Raw genomic sequence first — 20,904 nt, forward strand, 5'->3', positions numbered from 1 at the left:
GACAGACTCCTTGAATCCCATTCAGTGGTTCACCTGAAGCACCTTTAGGGGCATGCCAGCCCCTAAATACCATTAAATTGCCCACTAAGAACAGTTCCTACCCTTTTAATTCTCTTTCAAGCCTTTTCAGTCTGTGGGAGGGAACCACTTGGTGCTCATGTTTTAACACCTTCCTTAATATCCCTTTAAATAAGAGCCCGGGTCTAAGAATCAGGACCCATCCCAGCACCATTTTCTCCCACAAATTTAATAACATCGTTTTGATTACAATGAATTGATTTTTTCCCATGATGTTGACCTTTCATGTCTGGTAGTGACATAAAGTTTCCATATTATGTAAATCTCTTAAGAGCTTAATAAGTGAGTCCATTTAAAGAAATAACAGAAAGTGGCGTATGGCTATGGCAAACATGGTGACGGTGACACATGGAATGACCAAAGCTGGTTAAAACTGAACTGAGACCTGTTTCAGCTTAGAGGGCCTGTGACTCAGTGGTTGAGGAGATGAGATACGCCACTGAGGTCAGCCTGCACTTGACCGCCATAGCTCTACCGCCCTGCATTGTGGGGGCAGTTTACTTCCTGCCTCTCTCGCCAGACATGGAACCAGATCTCTGTCTTGTCCTGATCATGTCTCCCATGCCTGGCACCAGGGGTCCTCAGTAATTATTTACTGGGTGAATGTGCAAATGAACAAACAAATGAGTGAATGGTTGTCTTCTAGGCTATTGGCCTTAATATCCTGAGAAGTGACCCTGATTGTGTCCATCTGTCCATCCATCTATCTATCTATCCATTCACCACATACTAATTCAGAACTACTACGTTCAAGACAACCTGCCCTTAAACTCCTTGTAATGGCTTTTAGTCCATAAGCCACCTATTAGGCACAGAGTAGTCAAGACATACAGTGGTGGGGACAAGAGATTCTCTTCTTGACTTTACCTCAGTGATGCTGGAGCCAGGCGCACCTGAGAGGGAATCCCACTTCTGACGTTTTGAGCACCTTGGGCCATTTATTTTCTTGGGTAACAGTTTCTCCTGTAAAGTGGTGTCAGTAACACGTCACTTGCGGGAAGGGCCCAGGTCAGCCTCTGCAGATGCTGTTGAACGAATGAGACAGAGGATGTGGATGAGCGAATGGGTGAGGGATGATGGCCCCCCTCAGGCGGGGTGTCAGGACACAGCCTGGCTCCTGTCCCACAGCCGCAACTCAGCCCGCGGGCTGAAAATCCAGGGTGCGTAATCCAGAGAAAGTCTAAGCCCCAAGCTTTGCTTAACCCAGCCCAAATGTCACAAAGTGGGTGTAAAAGCAGAGAGCTAGCGAAGCGCTCCCCCCCAGCGGGCCGGCCCTGAGGCTTGTGGCTGTGCCCAGAGCAGGAGCCCCCGACAGGTGATCCACGAGGTAGAGCCACTTGCTCACTAGCCTCCACCGTCTGACTGCCCCGGCCCCTCCCCGTCTCTCCCCCGAGGATGTGGGCAATGCGATGTTGGCATGGTGACCGCGCAGCCTGTCTCCCCCTCCTCTGCATCCTGACCTGACAAAGAGGCCCTTCGGAGTAGAGAATGGGGCCCTGCGGGCTGCACTGCCTCAAGAATGGTGGGGAGAGCGGGTCCGGGAACTAAGGGGGCCTGCTTGCTAAACTCCCGCAGTGGGAACAATGGAGCCGTTGCCCTGGCAACCAGGGGAGGCCTCTCCCTGGGCCTCAGGGCTGAGTCTGGGAAGAGGTGTCCTAAGAAAGGGAGGTTGAGAGCAGAGGGGGTGAGCTGGGGGTGCCTGTTCTCAGAGCTGTCTGCTCGTCCAGGGAAGGTCGGCTGGGACCCCTCTCCAGAGGAGAGGGTCAGGGTCTCTGTGGACCCATTTCCCAGAGCCGCTAAGGGAGACCCTGGGGCGAGAACAGTTCCCAGCACACACAGTGAGGCCTGCCGAGCACCGTGGCCTCTCTGCAGTGTCTGCTGAGGACCTTCCCCCAGTGCCGGCTCTTCCTGCTCTCAGGCCTCGGGCGGACAGCTCACCGCAGGGCCCCTCCCTGGGGCTGTCTTGCTGGGTCTGGGTGTGCAGATGCTGTGGGCACAGGTGGGAGGGGGAGCAGGGGTGCTGGGGGGGGGGCTGCATTCTCCAGGTCTGAGCGCACACCCCTGAGAGGCCCTGGGGGTTGTGACAGCGTCAGCTTCTAGAGCAAGACAGTCTCTCTGAGGCTCAGTTTCTCTAGCACTAACGCAGGAATGATTCCGGCCTTAGCATGCGCGCGTGGAATGGGGCAGGGCCCCTGGGAGCACTGACCTGGCACAACGTGCCCTTTGTGGGTGGGCTTCCCTTCCCTCCTCAGTCACGTATGTCTCCTTCCATGCACCTGTGACCCGGAGCCCGGGAGGTATCTGCCAGCTCTACACAAACTGCTGAGAAACCCCACAGACACAAGTGCACCCCAATTCCCACTAAAAGCCTCCTGAGGAGCTTAGTCTGCGAGGGTGCTGGGGAGGAGGGTCCCCTGTGTGGTGGCCAAGGTTGCCTTTGAGACGGCCTGGTTACAGGTGTCGTTTGCCTGTCTGCATTTTGTCACATTCTCCTTTGAACTGGGGTTTCTTTTGTCTTAAAGAAAAGAAAACATTAAGGGGATGAATCCCACCTCTGAAAGGCCAGAGAGCTCCACATTGGGAGGGGGCGCAGGCCTAGAGGATGTCCTGGGCCACTTGTCCATTGCACCTGCCTGGGTAGAAGCAGGTGGCTGGTGGAGAGCCTGCCTCAGCTGGTGGCCACGTGAGCCAGGGTTCCAGAGCAGAGAGGCCCAGCCCTGCACCTCATGTTCTGTCCCTACTTCGTAGTCAGCACCCAATAGGACCAGGAGCCTACGTGGGTGTTGGATGAAGGCGGGAGTCACGATCCCAGCCAGACGTCTGGTCCTTTCAGAACAAATGGGTCCCTCTTGTGGCCACAAGGCCTCATAGCCGTTGCTTCCCACTCCTATGCCCTTGGGGGCTGCTCAGAGCACTGCAAGGATCTGAAGGGAGGGGCACCCAGGAGAGCTGGGTCTGGGAACTAAGGGGATCTGGCCTGGCCTGGCCCTTGTGCACCCAAAGTAAAATCATTCTTTGTCTGTCCACACCACAAACCCCTGCAACCAAGTCTCACTGGAGCAACATTGCTTTTTCCTGCCTTCCCAGCAAGAACTTTGTGGAAGTTGAAACACAGACATTCTGAAAACCTCACCACACTCAGACATGGCTGACCAGCTAAGGCGGGAGGGCTGAGGGGACAAGCTGGCCATAGGGATCTCACCCCCAGAGGTGTAATCTCAGAGTGAAGAAGATGGCACAAATCGTCCACATACTATTTCTGGAGATTCTGCTAAGCCCTAGCTCTGGCCTGGGCTCCTTGTGGGGTGTGTGGCAGAAGGTAAGAAACCAAAGAAACCTCATTGTTGCTCTCTGGTGCTTTCAGTCCAGTGAGTGTGTTCATTTCACACAGAAGTTCTTACCTGGGATCCTTGGGTTGGTCCATGGACCCCCTGAAATTATATGCAAAATATGGCCTCATGAGCATTTTTCTGGACGGAGAGTCTGAGCATTCACCAGATGATCAAAAGATTTAAAAGAATAAGAACCATAGCAAAAGGGAATGGAAGCAGAACTTTCTCATCCAATGCTGCCCGGGCCTTCTAACCACAGCCACTTTGGGAGGGATAGCCGTGTTCAGATGATACTGTCCGCTTCCATCAGAGGAGCTTTAAACTATGGAAGAATCTCAGGCTTATTTTTTCCTGACCATGTCTCATTTTTTGTCCCCAGAAGGACCCAGCTTCATAACCCACTTGAGTTACTAGCTTTGAATCCAAAGCTGTTGACTGTTGGCTGTTTCCGAAAATTCCACGCAACCTACTGAGGCAAAGATTTGTCACCCTCAGGAGTATTCAAGGGACCAGGACAGCATCACTGGAGGAGTTCCTGATACTTCCTGAAGAATTCAGAGTGGAACAGGCGCAGATAAAAGTTTTTAAGGTGCCTACTGTAATGGCTCTGAAAGATTAGTAAACAGACAGCCATGTGATTTTTATAATAATTTGTAAGCCTAATAGATGAACTAACAGAGGTCAAGGGTCAAAGGAATGTGTGTGGGAAGTCAGAGAAATGATGGTGGCCAGGAATTTGCCATCATTCATAGAGCATTCAGGATGTTTATTGATGTCCACTCTGTGTCCTCTATGAATAAGACCAGGGCTCCCAGCGACACAGGGAGATGGACACCCAAAGAACCAGCTATAAATCCATGTGGGAAATGTTATAACAGAGGGAAAAATGGGAGAAGTGATACCCCAGAAGTTCACCCAAAGTGACACTAAATTCATTCCAAGTGACAAATCCTGCCAGAGCTGTGGTGTGGACAAAGGGCACAAAGCAAATATGTTGTTTGGCCCAGGGAAGGCAGCACTTGGAAGAGGCTTTGGCAGATGCTATCGATGGCCCCAGTCCTTCACGCCTCCCTGTGTCCACGCCCATGGCCATGTGACTTCGCGGTGCTCTCCCAATGAGGGCAGATTGTAATTCCCAGCCCCTGGACAATGGCTATTAGCAGACGTGACACAAGCAGCGCATCCAAAAATCCTCGCATGATTGGGCTTATTCTCTAGTCCCGCTGCCATTGCCAAGACACTTCTGGGCTAGCGCTGGTCCCGGGAGGACGTGAGAGATGAGGAGCAGAATGACCTCAGGGCAGATGCCCACCTGAGCCCAGTCTAGGAAAGAACACCCAAACCAGCCTCCAGAGGCAGAAGTGACCCCAGTGAGGTCAGCAGAACCCCTGACTCCCATTTGGGCCCAGCCTTGATCAGCCTACTCCCAGTCAGCCCCCAAACAGGTAAGATACAATAATAGATTGTGTGGTTTTAAGTCACTGAGTTTGGGGATAGTTTGTCACACAGTGATAGCTGACTGATACAAAGTCTCTTTCATCAGAGACTTCATTAAATTTTCCCTTGTCTAGCTATCTGAAAGGCTGGGCACTGTTTATAAAGGAAATTCATTCATCATGCTAGAAATATTATGAGCACCTGCCATCTACCACGTTCACAGGGCTGTGGCAAGGAAAATATCCTCAAGAAGCTTTAAGTCTCCCCCCGTCTTTGTGCTTAGTGATCACCAGGCCCTGCACCTCTCCACCAACGCTCCTCTGATCCTTCACCTGCCTGCCCCCAGGACCTGGGCCCCGCGGAGTCCCTGCTCCTTCTCTCCTTGTCCACTCCCACCACAGCCTCCCGGGTGGTCTCCAGCTTGCACCTCATCTGCTCTGGTCTATTTTCACATCACTCCCAATGTGGCCTTTGTGGAGAGGCCAAACCCACTTACCCTCCCAGCCTGGAAGGTGTCAATGGTTCCTCATTCACTGTCTTCAGGAGTGCTCCCTTCTGGAGTTCCTATCCCTTCCTCTCTTGTCTGAACTCAGCGCGACTCCACCCTGCCCCCCACCCCCCAACACACACACACAGGCACCACTCTGGTCCTCTCCACGCCCAGGTCAGCAGGTGTCCTCCTCAGGCCTCCACACACCTTGTCTTGTCCCTCACAGTGCTGCTTACCCCACCGCCTCCTGATTGCCTCTTCACCTGCCTGCCTCCCCCGTGTAACTGCGAATGCATGAGGGAGGAACTGAGTTTATTTATTTATCTTATCTGTTTTCTTCTGCGCTTACCATTGTGTACAGCACAAAGTTGGTTGGCCTCTGGCTTGGCTTGGGCTGAGTTGCCCAGAAGAAGACTTTAAGGATTCTAGCTCAAGTCCTTCATTTGGGAAGTGATCTGAGGACACAACAGGAGGGAAGCCGGGGGTGGGGGGGATGTCAGGGGTTGGGGGGGGGGGAGTAGGAGAGGGAGAGAATGACTGTGGGGTGGAGAAAGACAATGAGGGGTGTCCTATCAGGCCCCTGGGGGGGGGTGGGGTCAGCAAAACTCAATCCCCTGGGGACACCGGGGGAAAGTGTAGAAGAGGCCTTGGAGCGATCTTACTCTAGGGGTATCTATCCTCCCAGACAGTACTGCAAGGGCCCCATCTGCTCCCACGACCATGACAAGGCCCCTTGGCAGAGTCCCAGTGGGTGAAGCCAACAGTAGAAGTGGGGGCTAAGGGAGAAGGCACCCCCAGCTTTGGCACAGTGCCTGCTGTTTGTAAGTAAACATGAAGGAAGGAGCACCCGAGGTCAGAGGTGGTTGCCAATTCAAAGGTGATGAAGCCCAAAGGAGCAGGGTGTGGCCGGACCTGCAGCTGGCCCTCAGAACACCTTGAAGTCCTCTTTTAGTCAAAGAACCAGGTGTTGTCCATTTCATGCCCAATTTCATCTGGAGCCCTAATTCCCAAGTCCCACCAAGCTTCAAGGAGGAACAATTCCTTCCTAAGAAGGAGAAGGTGAGGAGAGGGCAGCTTCAAGGGACCCATGGGCTTTGGGGCCTTCTGATGGGTGTTCTCTTGGGGTGAGTTCCCTGTCAGGCTCGTCTGGGGTCTGGGTGGTAGTGCCCTTGGGGCTGTGGATGGAGCTCATTGTCTAGGGCAGCGCTCCCCATGGACCTTTCTGGTGGCAGGGATGTTTCACCCCTGCACCATCCTACAGTAGCCGCATGTGGCTGTTGAGTACTTGAAATGTGTCTAGTGCAACAGAAGAGCTGAATTTTTAATTGTATTCCATCTCAATGAATTGAAATGTAAATGTCAACAGGCTGATTGGTTAGTGGCTACCGAACTGGAGTGTGCAGGTCTGGGCTCCAACCACCTCCCTTTGGTTTTCTCCAACCTCCGCAGCCAGCGGCCCCTGGGCTCACTGCTCACTAGCCTCTCCCAAGGACCCTGGCTGGTGAGTGACTCCAAAGACATTCTCAAACTGTTGGAGTGGCCTCAGTGAAGAAGCCCAGGGCTCCAATCTGTCTGGGAAGTCAGCACGTGGTAAGGGTCTGGCTGGGTCTTACGTTGAACAAGGGTCTGGGCTTTGTTTTCCAACAGTGAATTGTAAGAACAGAAGCAATCCACCCAAGTGAAAAACAGAAAGGTAAGAATTTCCTCAGGTTATTTCTATTAAATGCTGTTGTGGGGAAGCTCCTTTCCTTCCAGGCCAGGAACCACTGTCCTGAACACTCAATCTTTTAAATCAGGTTCCAGAAATGGAACCAAACTCTTAACCCAAAAGGAAAAGGTAACTTATTTCTAGAATTTTGAAAAGATTTTACAGCAGGTTTGAAGATCTCTGCTATTAAGGAGAGCTAACATTTCTCGGTGGCGTAGTGTGCGCCTGTCTGTTCCAAGTGCAGGAGCAGTGGGCAGCTCAGAGGCGGGGCTGGGGTCCGAGAGAGTTTTCCCTGAGTCTTCCCTCTCCCTTTCAATAGCTACCCTTTCCAGTCTCTATTCACCATTAGTTCAATTGTCCAGGAACTATTTTTTGTATCAAGCAATTGATACATATGGTGTTGGGGCAGGGGATACAGACATTAATTAGACATGGAGCTAAGCATCTAATCGGAGACAAGATATACAGCTCATTTCCATGCAGTGTGTTGATGAATGTTCCCAAAGGGGTTTATCGCAGGTGCTGTAGGAGCATGACATCCTGTGACCGGTAGACAATACCTCACAAAACCAGTGGAATTAAGCAAGTGAAGGAAAGGGGAAGACTGGGAGGAGTTGGCCTTCAGGTAGCGGGAGCAGCATGATCCCAGGCTTGGAAATGTGGACTTTTGATGTGCATGGGAAACACTAAATCGTAGCCCGCGGTACAGGCTGGGGAGTGGCTCTCCTTTTGCCTCAGGATGCAGCCCAAACTCAGCTCTGCTTATGATGTTATGTTGTTGCTCATGATCCGGCTCTGCGCCACGCACACTCGACTCCCCGCTCTGCAGGATTCCCTGCCGTGGCCAGCACCGTGCCTGGCGCAGGGTAGGTCGTCAATCCGTGTTTTCTTTTTAATTTTAATTTTTATCATTTTCATTTGCCGTTCACATTCAATATTATATTAGTTTCAGGTGTATAACATAGTGGTTAGGTAACTGATAAGTTTAGTGCCCGCCTGGCACCATACGTAATTCTTACAGTATTATTGACTATATTTCCCATGCTGTGCTTCACATCCTTGTGACTCTCTTGTAACTTCCAATTTGTACTTAATCCCTTCACCTTTTTCACCCATCCCCCCCAAGCCCCTCCCCTCTGGCAACCATCAAGCAGTCTGTACTCCGTATCTATGAGTCTGTTTCTGTTTTATTTATTTTTTTAGATTCCACAAAAAAGTGAAATCATATGCTATTCGTATTTCTCTGACTTATCTTACTTAGCATTTTACTTACCTTATAGGTTCATTTATGTTGTTGCAAATGATGAGACTCCATTCTTTTTTATGGCCAAGTAATATTCCATTGTAATATGTACCACATCTTCTATGTCTTATCATCTATGGCCGAACACGTTGGTTGCTTCCATGTCTTAGCTCCTATAGGTAAAGCTCCAGGGAACACAGGGGTGCATATCTCTTGCCAAATTAGTGTTTTGTTCAGTCTGTGTTTGCTGAATGGAAAGAGAGTGACAGAAGGAAAGCATGGAAAAGCAGGCAGGGGCTCAGCCAGGGAGGGCTCTGCTTGGAGTGTCCAAACCAAGGTAGGTGCCCCTGGACGAGTATATGCTGTCCCGGCGGACTCGTATAGTAGATCCATCAGAGACTGTTTCTGAGTCTTCAACATTCAGGCTTCTGTGGGAGTAGATGCTGTGTCCTTTAATTCTCTCAGTCTCGTATCTTCGCCTAGACATGGCTCTTCGGGGGCAGAAACCATGCCTCATGGCTGGACAACAATTAAACGTTTGTCAGTAGAGCTGGACTTGCCCGGTGACATCGTCACAAAAAGAAAACATGGGATTGGATCCAGGGGAGGCATGTCTGACCAATGGAAGTCTGACCATTAGAACAACCATATAAAGCTGTGGCTGGAAGTCAGTCTTGCCATCTGCTGGCTCAGCCACTGGTTGGGAGATGATGGCAGGCACAGGCGTCAGAGTGGAGCTGCTGGAGGCCCAGCAAAGGGGAGTTATCTGTACAAAGCTGGCCCCACCAGACTGGCCCCTTCCTTCTCCTTAATCAGTGGTGCAGGGCCCATGGGCAGTGCAGGGCAGACTAGACTTTCCTCTGGAGCCTGAGGTAGGAAGGGGGTGTGTGTGTGTGTGCATGTGTGTGTGTGTAGCTTGAGGTAGGAAGGGGTGTGTGTGTAGCTTGAGGTAGGAAGGGGTGTGTGTGTGTGTGTAGGGAGCCTGAGGCAGGAAGTGTGTGTGTGTGTGTGTGTAGCTGGATGTAGGAAGGTGTGTGTGTGTGTGTGTAGCTGGAGGTAGGAAGGGGTGTGTGTGTGTGTAGGGAGCCTGAGGCAGGAAGTGTGTGTGTGTGTGTGTGTGTAGCTTGAGGCAGGAAGTATGTGTGTGTTTGTGTGTAGCTTGAGGTAGGAAGGGGTGTGTGTGTAGGGAGCCTGAGGCAGGAAGTGTGTGTGTGTGTGTAACTTCCAGTGTGTGTGTGCAAGTTCCATTGTAGAGAAACAAGATATTTCATTTCCCTGAGATTAACTTTCTAAAAATTTGTAAGATGTGGGTGGAAAGCCCTCAGACCTCCAACAGCAGGAAGAAGAGAAACGTATTAATTGCATTGTTAGTCAATTATTTAGCATTTATTATTGACTATATAATATAGTGCAGTTAGTGGTAGGAGGCACAGACATGTGGCATATGAACACATATGGAAGAGACAAGATCAACACACCTGAAAGTAAATAAGGAACAATTAAGAATGAAGTAGTCACTAGAAATAATTTATACAGCGAAGTATAGCAGAGCAGTTAAGGGAACTAATCTGGTGCACTAATTGAGGAAATCTGAGCTTGGTGTGAATCTGAACTCCACTACATACTGTGTAATTATGAACCAGTTACTTCACCTGTGAGCTTGGTCCTCTCATTTGTAAAATAGGGATAATATCTATCATTTTGTTAGTTGGGAGGATTAACTGAGATAGTGGATGAATAGAGCATGGAGCGTGGGTCTGCTTGGGCTCAGACCTCGACTCCATCGCTTCCCACCTGTGGTCTCCGGCAAGTTATGTAATCTCACTCTTCCTTTTCCACTTTAAAAATTGAGTAAGAACAGTACCTAGACTTGTGAGTTGCTGTGAGGCTTACGTTGTTTTATTCCATGAAAACTTTTGAATACTTTTGGAACAAGCAGGAATTCCATACATCTACAACAGGAAAACCACCCCTGAATTGCTTACACAGGAGAAATGAAAACCTAGTGCATGCAAAAACCTGTATGTGAATGTTTATTGCAGCTTTATTCATAATCTCCCAAAGCTGGAAGCATTCCAATGTCTCCCAACAGGTGAAGAAAAGTGATGGGACACTATTCTGCAATAAAGAGCAATGAACTGATTCACGTAACAACAGGGCTGACTCTCAAGTGCCGTATGTTAAATGGAAGCAGTCAGACTCAAATGGCTATGGAACATGTAATTCTATTCCATGACAATATGGTAAAGGAAGAACTAGGGAGGACAGGTCAGCAGTTGCCAAGTGTTAAGGGTGTGTCTGACTACAAAGGGGCAGCATGAGAGTCCTTTGGGGGTGATGGAAATTATGTGTCTTGTTATAGTAGCTGCATGACTGTGCATTTTTCAAAATTCATAGACCTGTACACCAAAGAGTGAATATCATTCTATGTAAATTTTAAAACTCCAAAAAAACTGTTTCAGGAAACTGAACACCAAGTTGTGATGACGTGGGGAAGCAAGGAGCACGCATGTTAATTCACAAATAATTCTGCTACTGATTAAAGGCTGTTTATTCAGCAACAAATGATCTTGTTCTCAAAATACAGCTGACAAAACTGTTTGGAATCAGTTGGACTCTTGCTGAATAAAGGACAGAGAGTTCACAGGTATGTCTGATTGCTCATCTGCCCCTAGGGAGAACCACATGCTCCAACATCACTGACCCAGTATGATTGGTGTCTGTTACTGTCCTTGGAGTCTACGGAAATCCTGTCTTCAGTGGCAGTCTTGCCCCAAAGGGGAGGCTCAGTTATATTGGGATAACCCTCACCAAGGTTCTCCATGAAGCTTACCTGGGGGAACTTCAGAATCAGTGCTCACCTGAGGGGACCTTTGTGGCTTACAGGCCTCTTCCTTTTCTGTGGCCAATTACAGACCCGGCTCTGAACATCTGCTGATGGTGTTTCTTTCCTAGTCAAAGGTCTCATGCTAATAAGTTCATCAACTATAAAGCCCGGCGAGGGGCTGTTTCTCCACTCCCCTTGCTGTTATGGAAGGAAAGATAAAGGCTACGCAGGACTTGGATCATCCAGAGTGATCAGCGGGTGTCAGTCACAGCTGTTTGAATTAGCCTGGTTCTAAAGAATAACCACACTAAAGACCTATTTTGCTCATAAACAACTTTAATTTTGTTCTCAGTATGTGCCCTTGAATCTTCCAACATGTCTGGAGCTTCTGATTCTCCTGGGGCCAGAGGTAACAGCATTGTACGGAAACACTTGACCCTGGCTCATCACTCTCTTGAGGAGCCAAGTTTGAAGGCCTCAGGGAGAGCGAGCCGAGCCGCACTCACACCTTATTCCGAGAAGGGTAGCGCAGTGAGCAGAGAATTAGTAAGACATAGACTCAGGCTGCAGAGGGCTTCAAATATACATATTCTATATATATAAACCTGTTATATAGGACTTCAATTTATTGGTTTCCTTGTGATTTGCAATTAAAGTACAAATGATATAGATGTTGTACCCTGCTGATCTCCCCTTCTCAGCCCCCCACCCCCCAACATAAATAACATCACAAAGGTCAGGTTATTCTAAGGGTTTTTGCTGTTGTAAATATTTTGTTTAAAAAGAAATCATTTTCCCCTTCCTGCCCTGCAAGCTACCTCTGAGACCTTGTACCATAGCAGCACGGGACGGACACGACCGGGACGCACGGAGAGCTAATGGAGAGGGCGAAGGGCGCCGCTTCTCCCCGCAGGGCACCGGGTGGGCTTCTGCACGTCCACTGAGCACAGAGGCCACGACAGGAAGCGGAGAAGGTGCGTGCGATTAGTCCTCGCCACACGGAGGGGGAGGCCGGCTGGACCGCTGAGAGAAGCCCTGAAGGCCTCGAGGTTTTGGAGACAGAGCACAGCTCCAGAAATGTCTTGGCTCAGTATTTACACAATGTCTTTAAGCTGCATTTTCCTTTAAGAAATCTGTGTTTCTGAGGTTGCCCGGGGGAAGAAGGAGCTTAAAAACAAAAACAAACTGATTCCCACGGAGTAAAAGTCCTGTTACAAATCTTACTCAGTTATTTTCACACATCATTAAAAGCAGATACTGACAACGATTGGTTTCTTTTCTTATTCTTTTTTTTAGGAGCATGGGGGGTGGGGAGGGGTGCACTATGGGGAACGCCGTCCCTTCTTCAGCATTAGGTGACACTGGATGGTCTGGATTCGGTTCTTGGCCGGGACAAACTCAGGCTGCAGCTTCAGAGTTGATTCGTACCACACCAGCGCCTTTTCAAACTCTTCCTGCGAGGGGCAAAGGGAATAACGTGAGAGGGCTACTACCACCAGACTAACTACACATTCAGGCTCTCCCTCCTGCCCCGCCCCCATGGAAAAGAACCTCTGTGCTAGTGACAATGTCCAGTGTTTTCTCAATGGACCTAAATTGCTGAAAGAAACTCTGAGGCCTGGAGGGAAACAACTACCTCCACCCCAAGTACAGCATCACCAAGAAAACCAGAGCAGAGCCCAAGGACCAGACGGAGAGGGGAAGATCACTTTACAGAGGTCCGACCCAACTATGGGAATAATCGTGGCAGGAATAGTAAGAACTAACATACTGAGTTCCTGCTGTGTGCCAGGCACTGTGCTAGGGCCTTTATGAAATTCTTCCATTTAACCCTCACAGGAACCTCTAGAACTCTGCCTGACAGATGCTTATTGTTTGTCAACTCAGGTATCTCAATTAGGCTTGTAAATTTTGAAATAGTTTTTATTCTTCCTAACATTTAAAAATATGGACATGGTTAAGGCTGGTGTGGATCAGTTAGTTGGAGCGTCATCCCATAAACCAAAGGGTCCCAGGTTCCATTCCTGGTCAGGGCACATCCCTGGGTTGCGGGTTCAGTCCTAGTTGGGGCGTGTTTGAGAGGCAACCGATTGATGTTTCTCTCTCACAGTGATGCTTCTCTCCCTCTCTTTCTTCCTCCCTTCCCCTCTCTCTAAGCTCAGTGATCATGTCCTCAGGTGAAGATTAAAAAAAAATATGAACATGATTTGGAAAGATCACTGCCACATTGAAGGTGTTTATCTTTTACTTAGACTAATACTCTCAAAGAAGAGCTCAAACCAATTGGTTAAATGACTCCTTCCAGCCAACGAGAGAAAGAAATCCTCAGGGGAGAAATTTCACATTTGCTGGGGATGAAAACAGATTCTTCAGTTTCAGGAAGCAGAGAGGGAAATCTGCACATTCAGCAACACCGACCTGGCCATATTACACTTCCGGCCTTTGAAGTCAAGGATGACCCATGAAACTTGGCCTGAAGCTGCTCCTTTTCCGAACCTTTAGTGAGCGCACCCCGGGAACAGCCCTTTGTTAGGAGACCGAGTTTCAGACGGGAGTGGATGACGTGATTTCTCGTGTTACACTCGGTTATGACAGCTTCTGGGGAGCCCTTAGAACCTGAAGTTCTGACACCGGTCCTCGTTTCTGACCAGAATGCGAGTTCTGGGTGACGGGCTTGCCATTTTCTGTCCGCGGCAGCCCACGGAACTAGCAGCATTTCACCATTCACTGAACACTGTGTGAGCACCTACTGTGTGCTGAACACTGTGAGGTGCTGGGAACAGGGAGATGAAGAGCACTCCTTCCCTAAGGAGCTCCTAGGCTAGGGCGAGAGACAAATACTTGAATAAAAAATTAGAAAACAAGGTGAAAATACGGCAACAGAAATACGCACAGGGCACCGTGAGTGCAACGGTAGGTACCGGGCCCAGCCTGGAAGAGAGCACAAGCGTGTACACGTCCGTGTGGAGCGTCAGGGGAGGTTTTGGGGAACAGGTGGTCTCCAGAAAACCGCAGGGAAGTCTGACTCTGCTGTTCGTGTTACACTCATGGCGAACTACATAGTTGCAACTACTTAGATGAGTTTCCTTTACTATTTTTAAGAACTCACAAACCCCTTATCCATAAAATAGGCCTTTGGTGGTGTGAGCAGTTTTGGACACAGAACTTACAGGACACCAGAGGACACTGACAGTCAAATACGTTTTGAACCCAAAGGAGATGGGCCACTGGGAGGAAGTGGCCGGGCTGGCATTCCCGCTCCCACGCCAGTCTCACCATCGCCACGTAGACGTTGCCCAGGGTGAAGTGGTTCACGGCAAAGTGGGGCGCGATCTCCACCGCCATGGTGGCCACAATGACAGCGTCGTTCCAGAGCTTGGCGTTGTGTAGGATGTTGGCCAGGCTGATCAGGGGTACGTCCTGGGGAGGAAGGAGAATGGCGAGAGGGTGGGGGAAGAATAGAGGCTTTTGAGCCTTCGTTCTTGGTTCCTGTGACCATAAACAATGCAGCCGGTGTTTGCCGGTGAAGGACGAAGGGCAACGCGATGTGCCAGTCTGCTGTTTGCTACTGGTCTGCGCCAGGTAAGGAGCTCGCCCCAGAATACGGGTATAGACCAGCGCGTTACTTCTTTCACGGACAAAGTCTTGCCTCAAAACACAAGCGAAACAAAAATGTTAGCCAAGTTAACAACCTGCTGAGTGAAGTGGTTTCCATTCTGGTGCAAGCTCCTTGCCTAACTTTGGGTTGGTAATAAACTGTTAATGGACTGACACCTGTCTACAGATCACACTTTGAGCCATGCTGACAGGGAACAAAACTATTTTCTTCAAAGACCACTGTACCACCTGAAGCAGGGACTAGAAACTTTGGCCCACAGGCCATATCTAGCCTGCTGCCTGTTTTGGTAACAGTATTTCCACCCCTTTACGTATTTCTGTGGCTGTTTTGTTACCATGCTGGAACTGAGTAGTTGCAACAGGGGCTGTCAGGCCTGCCATGGCTAAATTTCTTACAATCTGACCCTTGGCAGAAAAAGTTCCCTCACCCCTGATCTAGAGTCTTGGCCCTTCCCTACTGCCTGACAGTAAACAGCACAGGATGGGTTGAAACAATAGCAACATTATTATCATCACAAACATTTATTGAGCAACTATCTATATTGCCCTGTTCTGGGTTCTAGAGGAGATACAGAAGAAACAGGAAAAAAGGGATCAGTCTTTGTCCTAACTGGACACTCATAAGAGTGCCTACGAGTACAAGAGGTCACAGAGCTTGAATAACTTGCCTAAGACCACAGGTCACAGAGCTAGTGCGAGGCAGAGCTGCAGCGAGAGCGCAGCAATGCCCGACAGGGAAGCCTGTGCCCCTGCGCCTTTCCCTGCACTGCCCACCCTTATGAACGAAGACATCAGCTGTGTCTCAGGAAGCGTAAGATCTGGAGATCAGTGTGGATGTCAGCACACGTGGGTACAAATGTGCTCTTAAAAGATTGTACATTCTCAGTTATCATAAGAATAACTGACGTTTTGGAAAAGCCTGATGTTATAGGGGCTTAGCTGTTTTGTGTGTGTGTGGTGTGTGTGTGTGCAAAAGGTGAAGGCAGGCAAAGAACAGGAACTAGCTGATGTACTGCTTCTACTCCTGACTTAAGCTTGCTTCCAGACACAGAAACAAGCCAATTTCCATTTCTTCATATACAAGTATAAGAGGCAGGGGGTCAGCTAAACCCATAACGGCTTCTAGGGTGGTGGCCTGCCTGGGCCACATATCTGCGGTTTGTTGGGTGGGTCTGACTACAGTAGAAGGTGTATGAAATGATGTGATCTCTTGCGGTGACCAGGAAGCCCCTGCTCATGTTCCAGCTTGCTGAGGTGCAGGGGGCGTGACAGTGCGTACAGCTCCCAGGCTTTCGGTGCTGGTCTGAGGGCCGTCTCAGGTTCTTCTGCCCTGCCCTAGGCTTTTGCCATTTTACTGGCTAAGCCGCAACCTCTGAATAAACCACTGGGCCATGGGAAGGCCCCAGGCACAGAACTCCGCGTCTGGAGCCCCACTCACCTTCATCTGGTGCGGCGCGTAGTGGAGGGCCTGGCGCAGGCAGTCGACGGCCTTCTTGCCTTGGCCTTTCACTCTCCAGTAGAGGGCTGCCATGCTGGAGAGGACCCAGGACGTCTGGTTCTGCAAAGAAACGGTCAGCTCAAGCTGAGCTCTCTTAAATAACATGCTAATTTATGACCAAGATTCCTAACAGCAGCACGAGGCCCTGGCCCTTGGCGTCCCGATACAGTAGGCCCGCTCTGTATCGTGGTTCACTTATCGCGGCCTCACTGTATTGCGGGATTTTAAAAAATATTATATTTATTGCGGATTTTTCGCTATATCGCGGGATTTTGTGGTACTGTATATGTATGTTGTTAAAGTTACGTAGGTTTAAGAGTGTAGAATATGTTTAAGAATGTAAGTAGTGTTTATAAAAGTGTGGAAAAGGTTAATAAGGGAGTGGGAAAGGTTAATAAGGGACTGGGAATGGTTTATAAGTGTGTGGGAAGGGCTTATAAAGCCTTAAAATATATATAAATGCTAAAATAAATGTAAGGTTCCTACTTCGCGGATTTTCACCTATCGCGGGGGATCTAGAACGTAATACCCGCGATAAGTGAGGGAACACTGTATGCCAAGGTTGCGGGTTCGATCCCAGTCAGGGCACATGCGAGAGTCAACCAATGAATGCACAAAGTGGAAGAATAAATTGATGTTTCTCTCTCTAAAATCTATGGAAAAAAAAAAAGCTAACGAGTTAATAACTGTTTAACTGAATATTTACTAGGTGTTGGCACCCTGCTATATACCTTATGTTCATCCTCTCATTAATCCTAACAACAACCTATGCGCTTGATTCTACTAGTTCAGCCTTTTTACAGATGAGCAAACTATGATTCAGAGAGATTGAGTATCTCGTCCAAATCACCTCAACTACTAAACAGCAGATCTATATTTCATGTCCATGTTCTCTTTAATTTAAGTTTACTTAACTTTTTGAACAGCTAATTCATTCACATGTTTCAAAACTGGAAATTATAGTTATGCAATGGAAAGTCTCCCTCCCATCCTTGTCTCTATTGTGTATCGGTAAACATTATGTTTAGTTTCTTATGCAACCTTCTAGGATTTTGTCTTATACAATCATGGATACAGACTCATACTCTCACTCTTTTTTAATATTACTCATTACATATATAAGAGGTAACAGTCACCTGCACTTTGCTTTTTTCGCTAAACAGTACACCTTGGAGATCTTCCTCCATCATTCTTTTGTTATCAGCTGCATAGTATTTCATTGTATGGATGCACCATTATTTATTAACCTAGACCCTTATTAATGAATAGTCCTTTCTCTTCCCTTTTCTACTACTACAAATAATGCTGTATAAATAACTGTCTAGGTGTAATTTTGCATTTGTGCAGGTGCATTTGCAGGATACAGTTCCAGGTGTGGAATGCTGCAACAAGGGATACATCATATTGTTCTCCGTAGGATTTTAACACTTTAATCACCCACCAGAAATAAGTGAATGTCCCTGCTTCCTATAGGCTCACCAGAGTCCACTATTAAACCCTTGGACTTTTGATAGGCGAAAAATGTGGCTTAAATCTGTAATTCTTCTTATGAGTGGAGATGATTATCATTTCATATTTGACATCCTTTTTGTATTTTTCTGTGAAGTATCTGTTCTTATGTTTAGTTAATTTTCTGTGAGGTTTTTATTTTTACCTTATCTATTTGATAAGCTCTTTATATATTAGGAAGATTAGTCCATTGCCTGTGATACGAATTATAGACACATTCCCTCAGTTTTTTGAAGTATATCTTTGGACTTATGGTGCTTATGTAACATAGGTTTTGATTTCTAGTTTAGTTTATTAATTTATCTCCGATGACTCCTGGATTTTCAATTGTAATTAGGAAGGTTTTGCTTACTTCATGGTTATCAAGGAATTTTACATAACTAAAAAATATATTCATTTAGAGAGGGGGAGGGAGGAAGAGAGGAAAAGAGACATCGATGTGTGAGAGTTGCCTCTCACATGCCCTCAACTGGGGACCTGGCCCACAACCCAGGCATGTGTCCTGACTGGGAATTCAACCAGTGACCTTTCAGTTTGCAGGAAGGTGTTCAATCCACTGAGCCACACCAGCCAGGGCTACACAACTTTCATAGTTTAATTTTTCACAAATTTTTGATCCATTTGAAATTTAAGTTAGTGTAAATTAAATAATATGGCTCCAATTTTATCTTTTCCAGATGGCTACTAAGTTGTCCCAATAATATTTAATGAATAATTCACCTCTCCCTGCACTGATGCTGCCTTTACCATAGACAAAATTCTAGTACTTAATTTAGGTCTAATTTTGGATTTTCCTCTCTCTTTCATTTGCCCATTGTAATGGATCTCTAATCCCCAGCAATTACAAATGAGGTGATCAGAAAACTTGTGATGCTTCCTAACTTATTTCTTTTCTCCAGCCCAGTTTTTTGGTAATCTTATCATTCTTTGTTGTGAGGGCATTTAGAGTTCGTATTTTGCCCTGTCACCCTACTGCCTACCCTTGTTTTTGTGTTGGTTCCCCAGGTAAGTATACTGACTGATCACCGGCATGAGTTTTGTGTGGTTTCCCCAGTCATCTCCTGGTTGGCTGAAGTTCATTTTCTAGTAGTCTCCTCAACAAGAATTCACAGGAATGGAACGGTTATGGGCTGATATGTGTTCCCCTAAAATTCGTACTTGAGGTCTCAACGTCTAGTACTAGTACCTCAGAATGTAACTTGTATTTTGGAGAGAAGATCTTTAAAGATGTGATTAAGTTAAAATGAGACCAATCTGACTGCACAGGTATGAAGGATTCATAGAAAAGAGACACACCATGGTCACGTGTACAAAGGGATGACCATGTGAAGAGGCAACAAGAAAACTCCCATTTGCAAGCCAAACAGAGGGGACCAGAGAAAACCAACCCTTCTGGCACCTGGATCTTGGTCTTACAGCCTCCAGGATTGTGGGAAAATAAATTCCTACTGTTTAAGCCGCCCAGTCTGTGGTATTTTGTTGTGGCAGCCCTAGCAAACTAACACAATGATGTATGTTCAAAATTTTCTCTCTGCAGCCTTGAAGCCTGAAGGACAGCTGGCTAGATACAAAATCGTGGCTCATTCTTTTTTTCCTCGAATAGTATGTTGGGGTTGCTCTCCTGCCTCTTGGCGTGGATGGCTGCTGCAGAGAAATCTGAAGCTAGCTTCATTTGTTCCTCCTTCATAGTGACGTGATCCCTCGACTGGCTTCCCCAAAGGATTCTTTATTAAAAAATAAAATTACCTTTCTTTACTGCCAATATTTGACACATACAAAAGAACATATTTATATAATTATTTATAGTATGCAATTATATAAAATATACACTTAATGCTGTAATGCACAAAACGATGAATATCCCAGAAAGTGCCATCCTATCAAAGAATGAACTTGCGTCTACCTATGTGTTCTTACACTGTTCCAGCCTCTGGCCTTTTCTCCAGAGGCACACACTATCCTAAATGTCGTGTTTATATTCCATTGTATGAACACTGTTCTATCACTCACACATCTATATTTGCTTCAACAATATAATACTTAGTTTACCTCTCCTGGTTTGGTATAAAAACGGTGTAATACCTTTAAGCAGCCTACTGGGTCTTGGGGTTTTTACTGAACACACTATTTCAAAGATTCATCCATATTGCTGTAACTTTAGTTCAACATCCTTGCCGCACAATTACATGTCCATCAAGGGAATACACTGTAATGTACTTATTCATATTTTATAGATGAGGGTTTGAGTCCTTCCCTGTTTTTAAGTCTCTCGTTGCAAATAAATGTACTCGGAGTTTCCTAGGCTAGAGTACCTAGGAATGAAATTGCTGGGTCACAGGATATGCAAATACCCAACATAACAAGAGAATGCCAAGTGTTTCCGAAAGGTGCTGTGACTGTTTGTGATCTCATCAGCGATGTTTAAAAATACCCCTTAATCAGTTTCCTCTGTAATCCTTGGTTATTATCAGTAGGGGTCTTAGTTTGCATTTTCTGATTATTAATAAAATTGAGAACTGTTTTTTGTGTTTATTGGTCATACGTACCTCTTTTTTCTATGAAGTGTCTGTTAATATCTTTTATGCATTTTTGTTTTATTAGTTATCTTTCTCATAATTTTATTTATATGTTCTACATATTAATCCTGGTAGGTTAAATGTGTTATATATACTTTCTCTCACTTCAGCTTATCTCTTAAATTTAAAAATATCTTTTAAAAAATACTTTAATTTTAGAGAGAGGGGAAGGTAGGGAGAAAGAGAGGGAGTGAAACATCGATGAGGGAAAGAAACATCGATCTGTTGCCTCTCGTACATGCCCCAACTGGGGGGGACCAAATCCACAATCCAGCCACGCATCCTGACTGGAACTGGCAACCTTTTGCTTTGCCAGACTACGCCCCACCAACTGAGCCCCACTGGTCAGGGCAAAACATCTTTAATTTAAAAAAATTTAAACTTTGATGTAGTTGAACTTATTAACATTTTCTTTATATTTAATGCTTTTATTATCTTCTTTAAAACACTTTCTGTACTCTTAAAGGCCAGAGATATTCTCTCTCACATTTTACTCTAATTTTTAAAGTTTAGTTTTTGATACTCGAGTCCTTACTTAATTCACACGGAATTGATTTTTTGTGAGATATGAGGTGAGGATTGAGATTA

The 20,904-nt window shown here is 47.0% G+C and overlaps 1 protein-coding gene across 5 annotated transcripts in view; it reads right to left on the reverse strand.

Annotated features, from left to right (window-relative positions):
• Positions 1-11,431: 11,431 nt before the first annotated feature.
• Positions 11,432-20,904, reverse strand: part of TTC17 (tetratricopeptide repeat domain 17) — a 94,452-nt gene continuing 84,979 nt past the window's right edge. For 4 of the 5 annotated variants that reach the window (XM_090262488.1, XM_090262471.1, XM_090262476.1 and 1 more), the window contains 3 exons: positions 16,172-16,291; positions 14,392-14,535; positions 11,432-12,569 (listed from right to left, as the gene is read on the reverse strand). In XM_090262488.1, the coding sequence (XP_090118614.1) occupies positions 12,438-12,569; positions 14,392-14,535; positions 16,172-16,291 (396 nt within the window). In that variant the 3' untranslated portion in view covers positions 11,432-12,437. The other variant, XM_090262478.1, reaches the window with a different exon arrangement.

The sequence above is a fragment of the Furipterus horrens genome, unplaced genomic scaffold (assembly GCF_987537825.1).
Source record: "Furipterus horrens unplaced genomic scaffold, mFurHor1.1.pri manual_scaffold_2, whole genome shotgun sequence".
Classification (NCBI taxonomy): Eukaryota; Metazoa; Chordata; class Mammalia; order Chiroptera; family Furipteridae; genus Furipterus; species Furipterus horrens.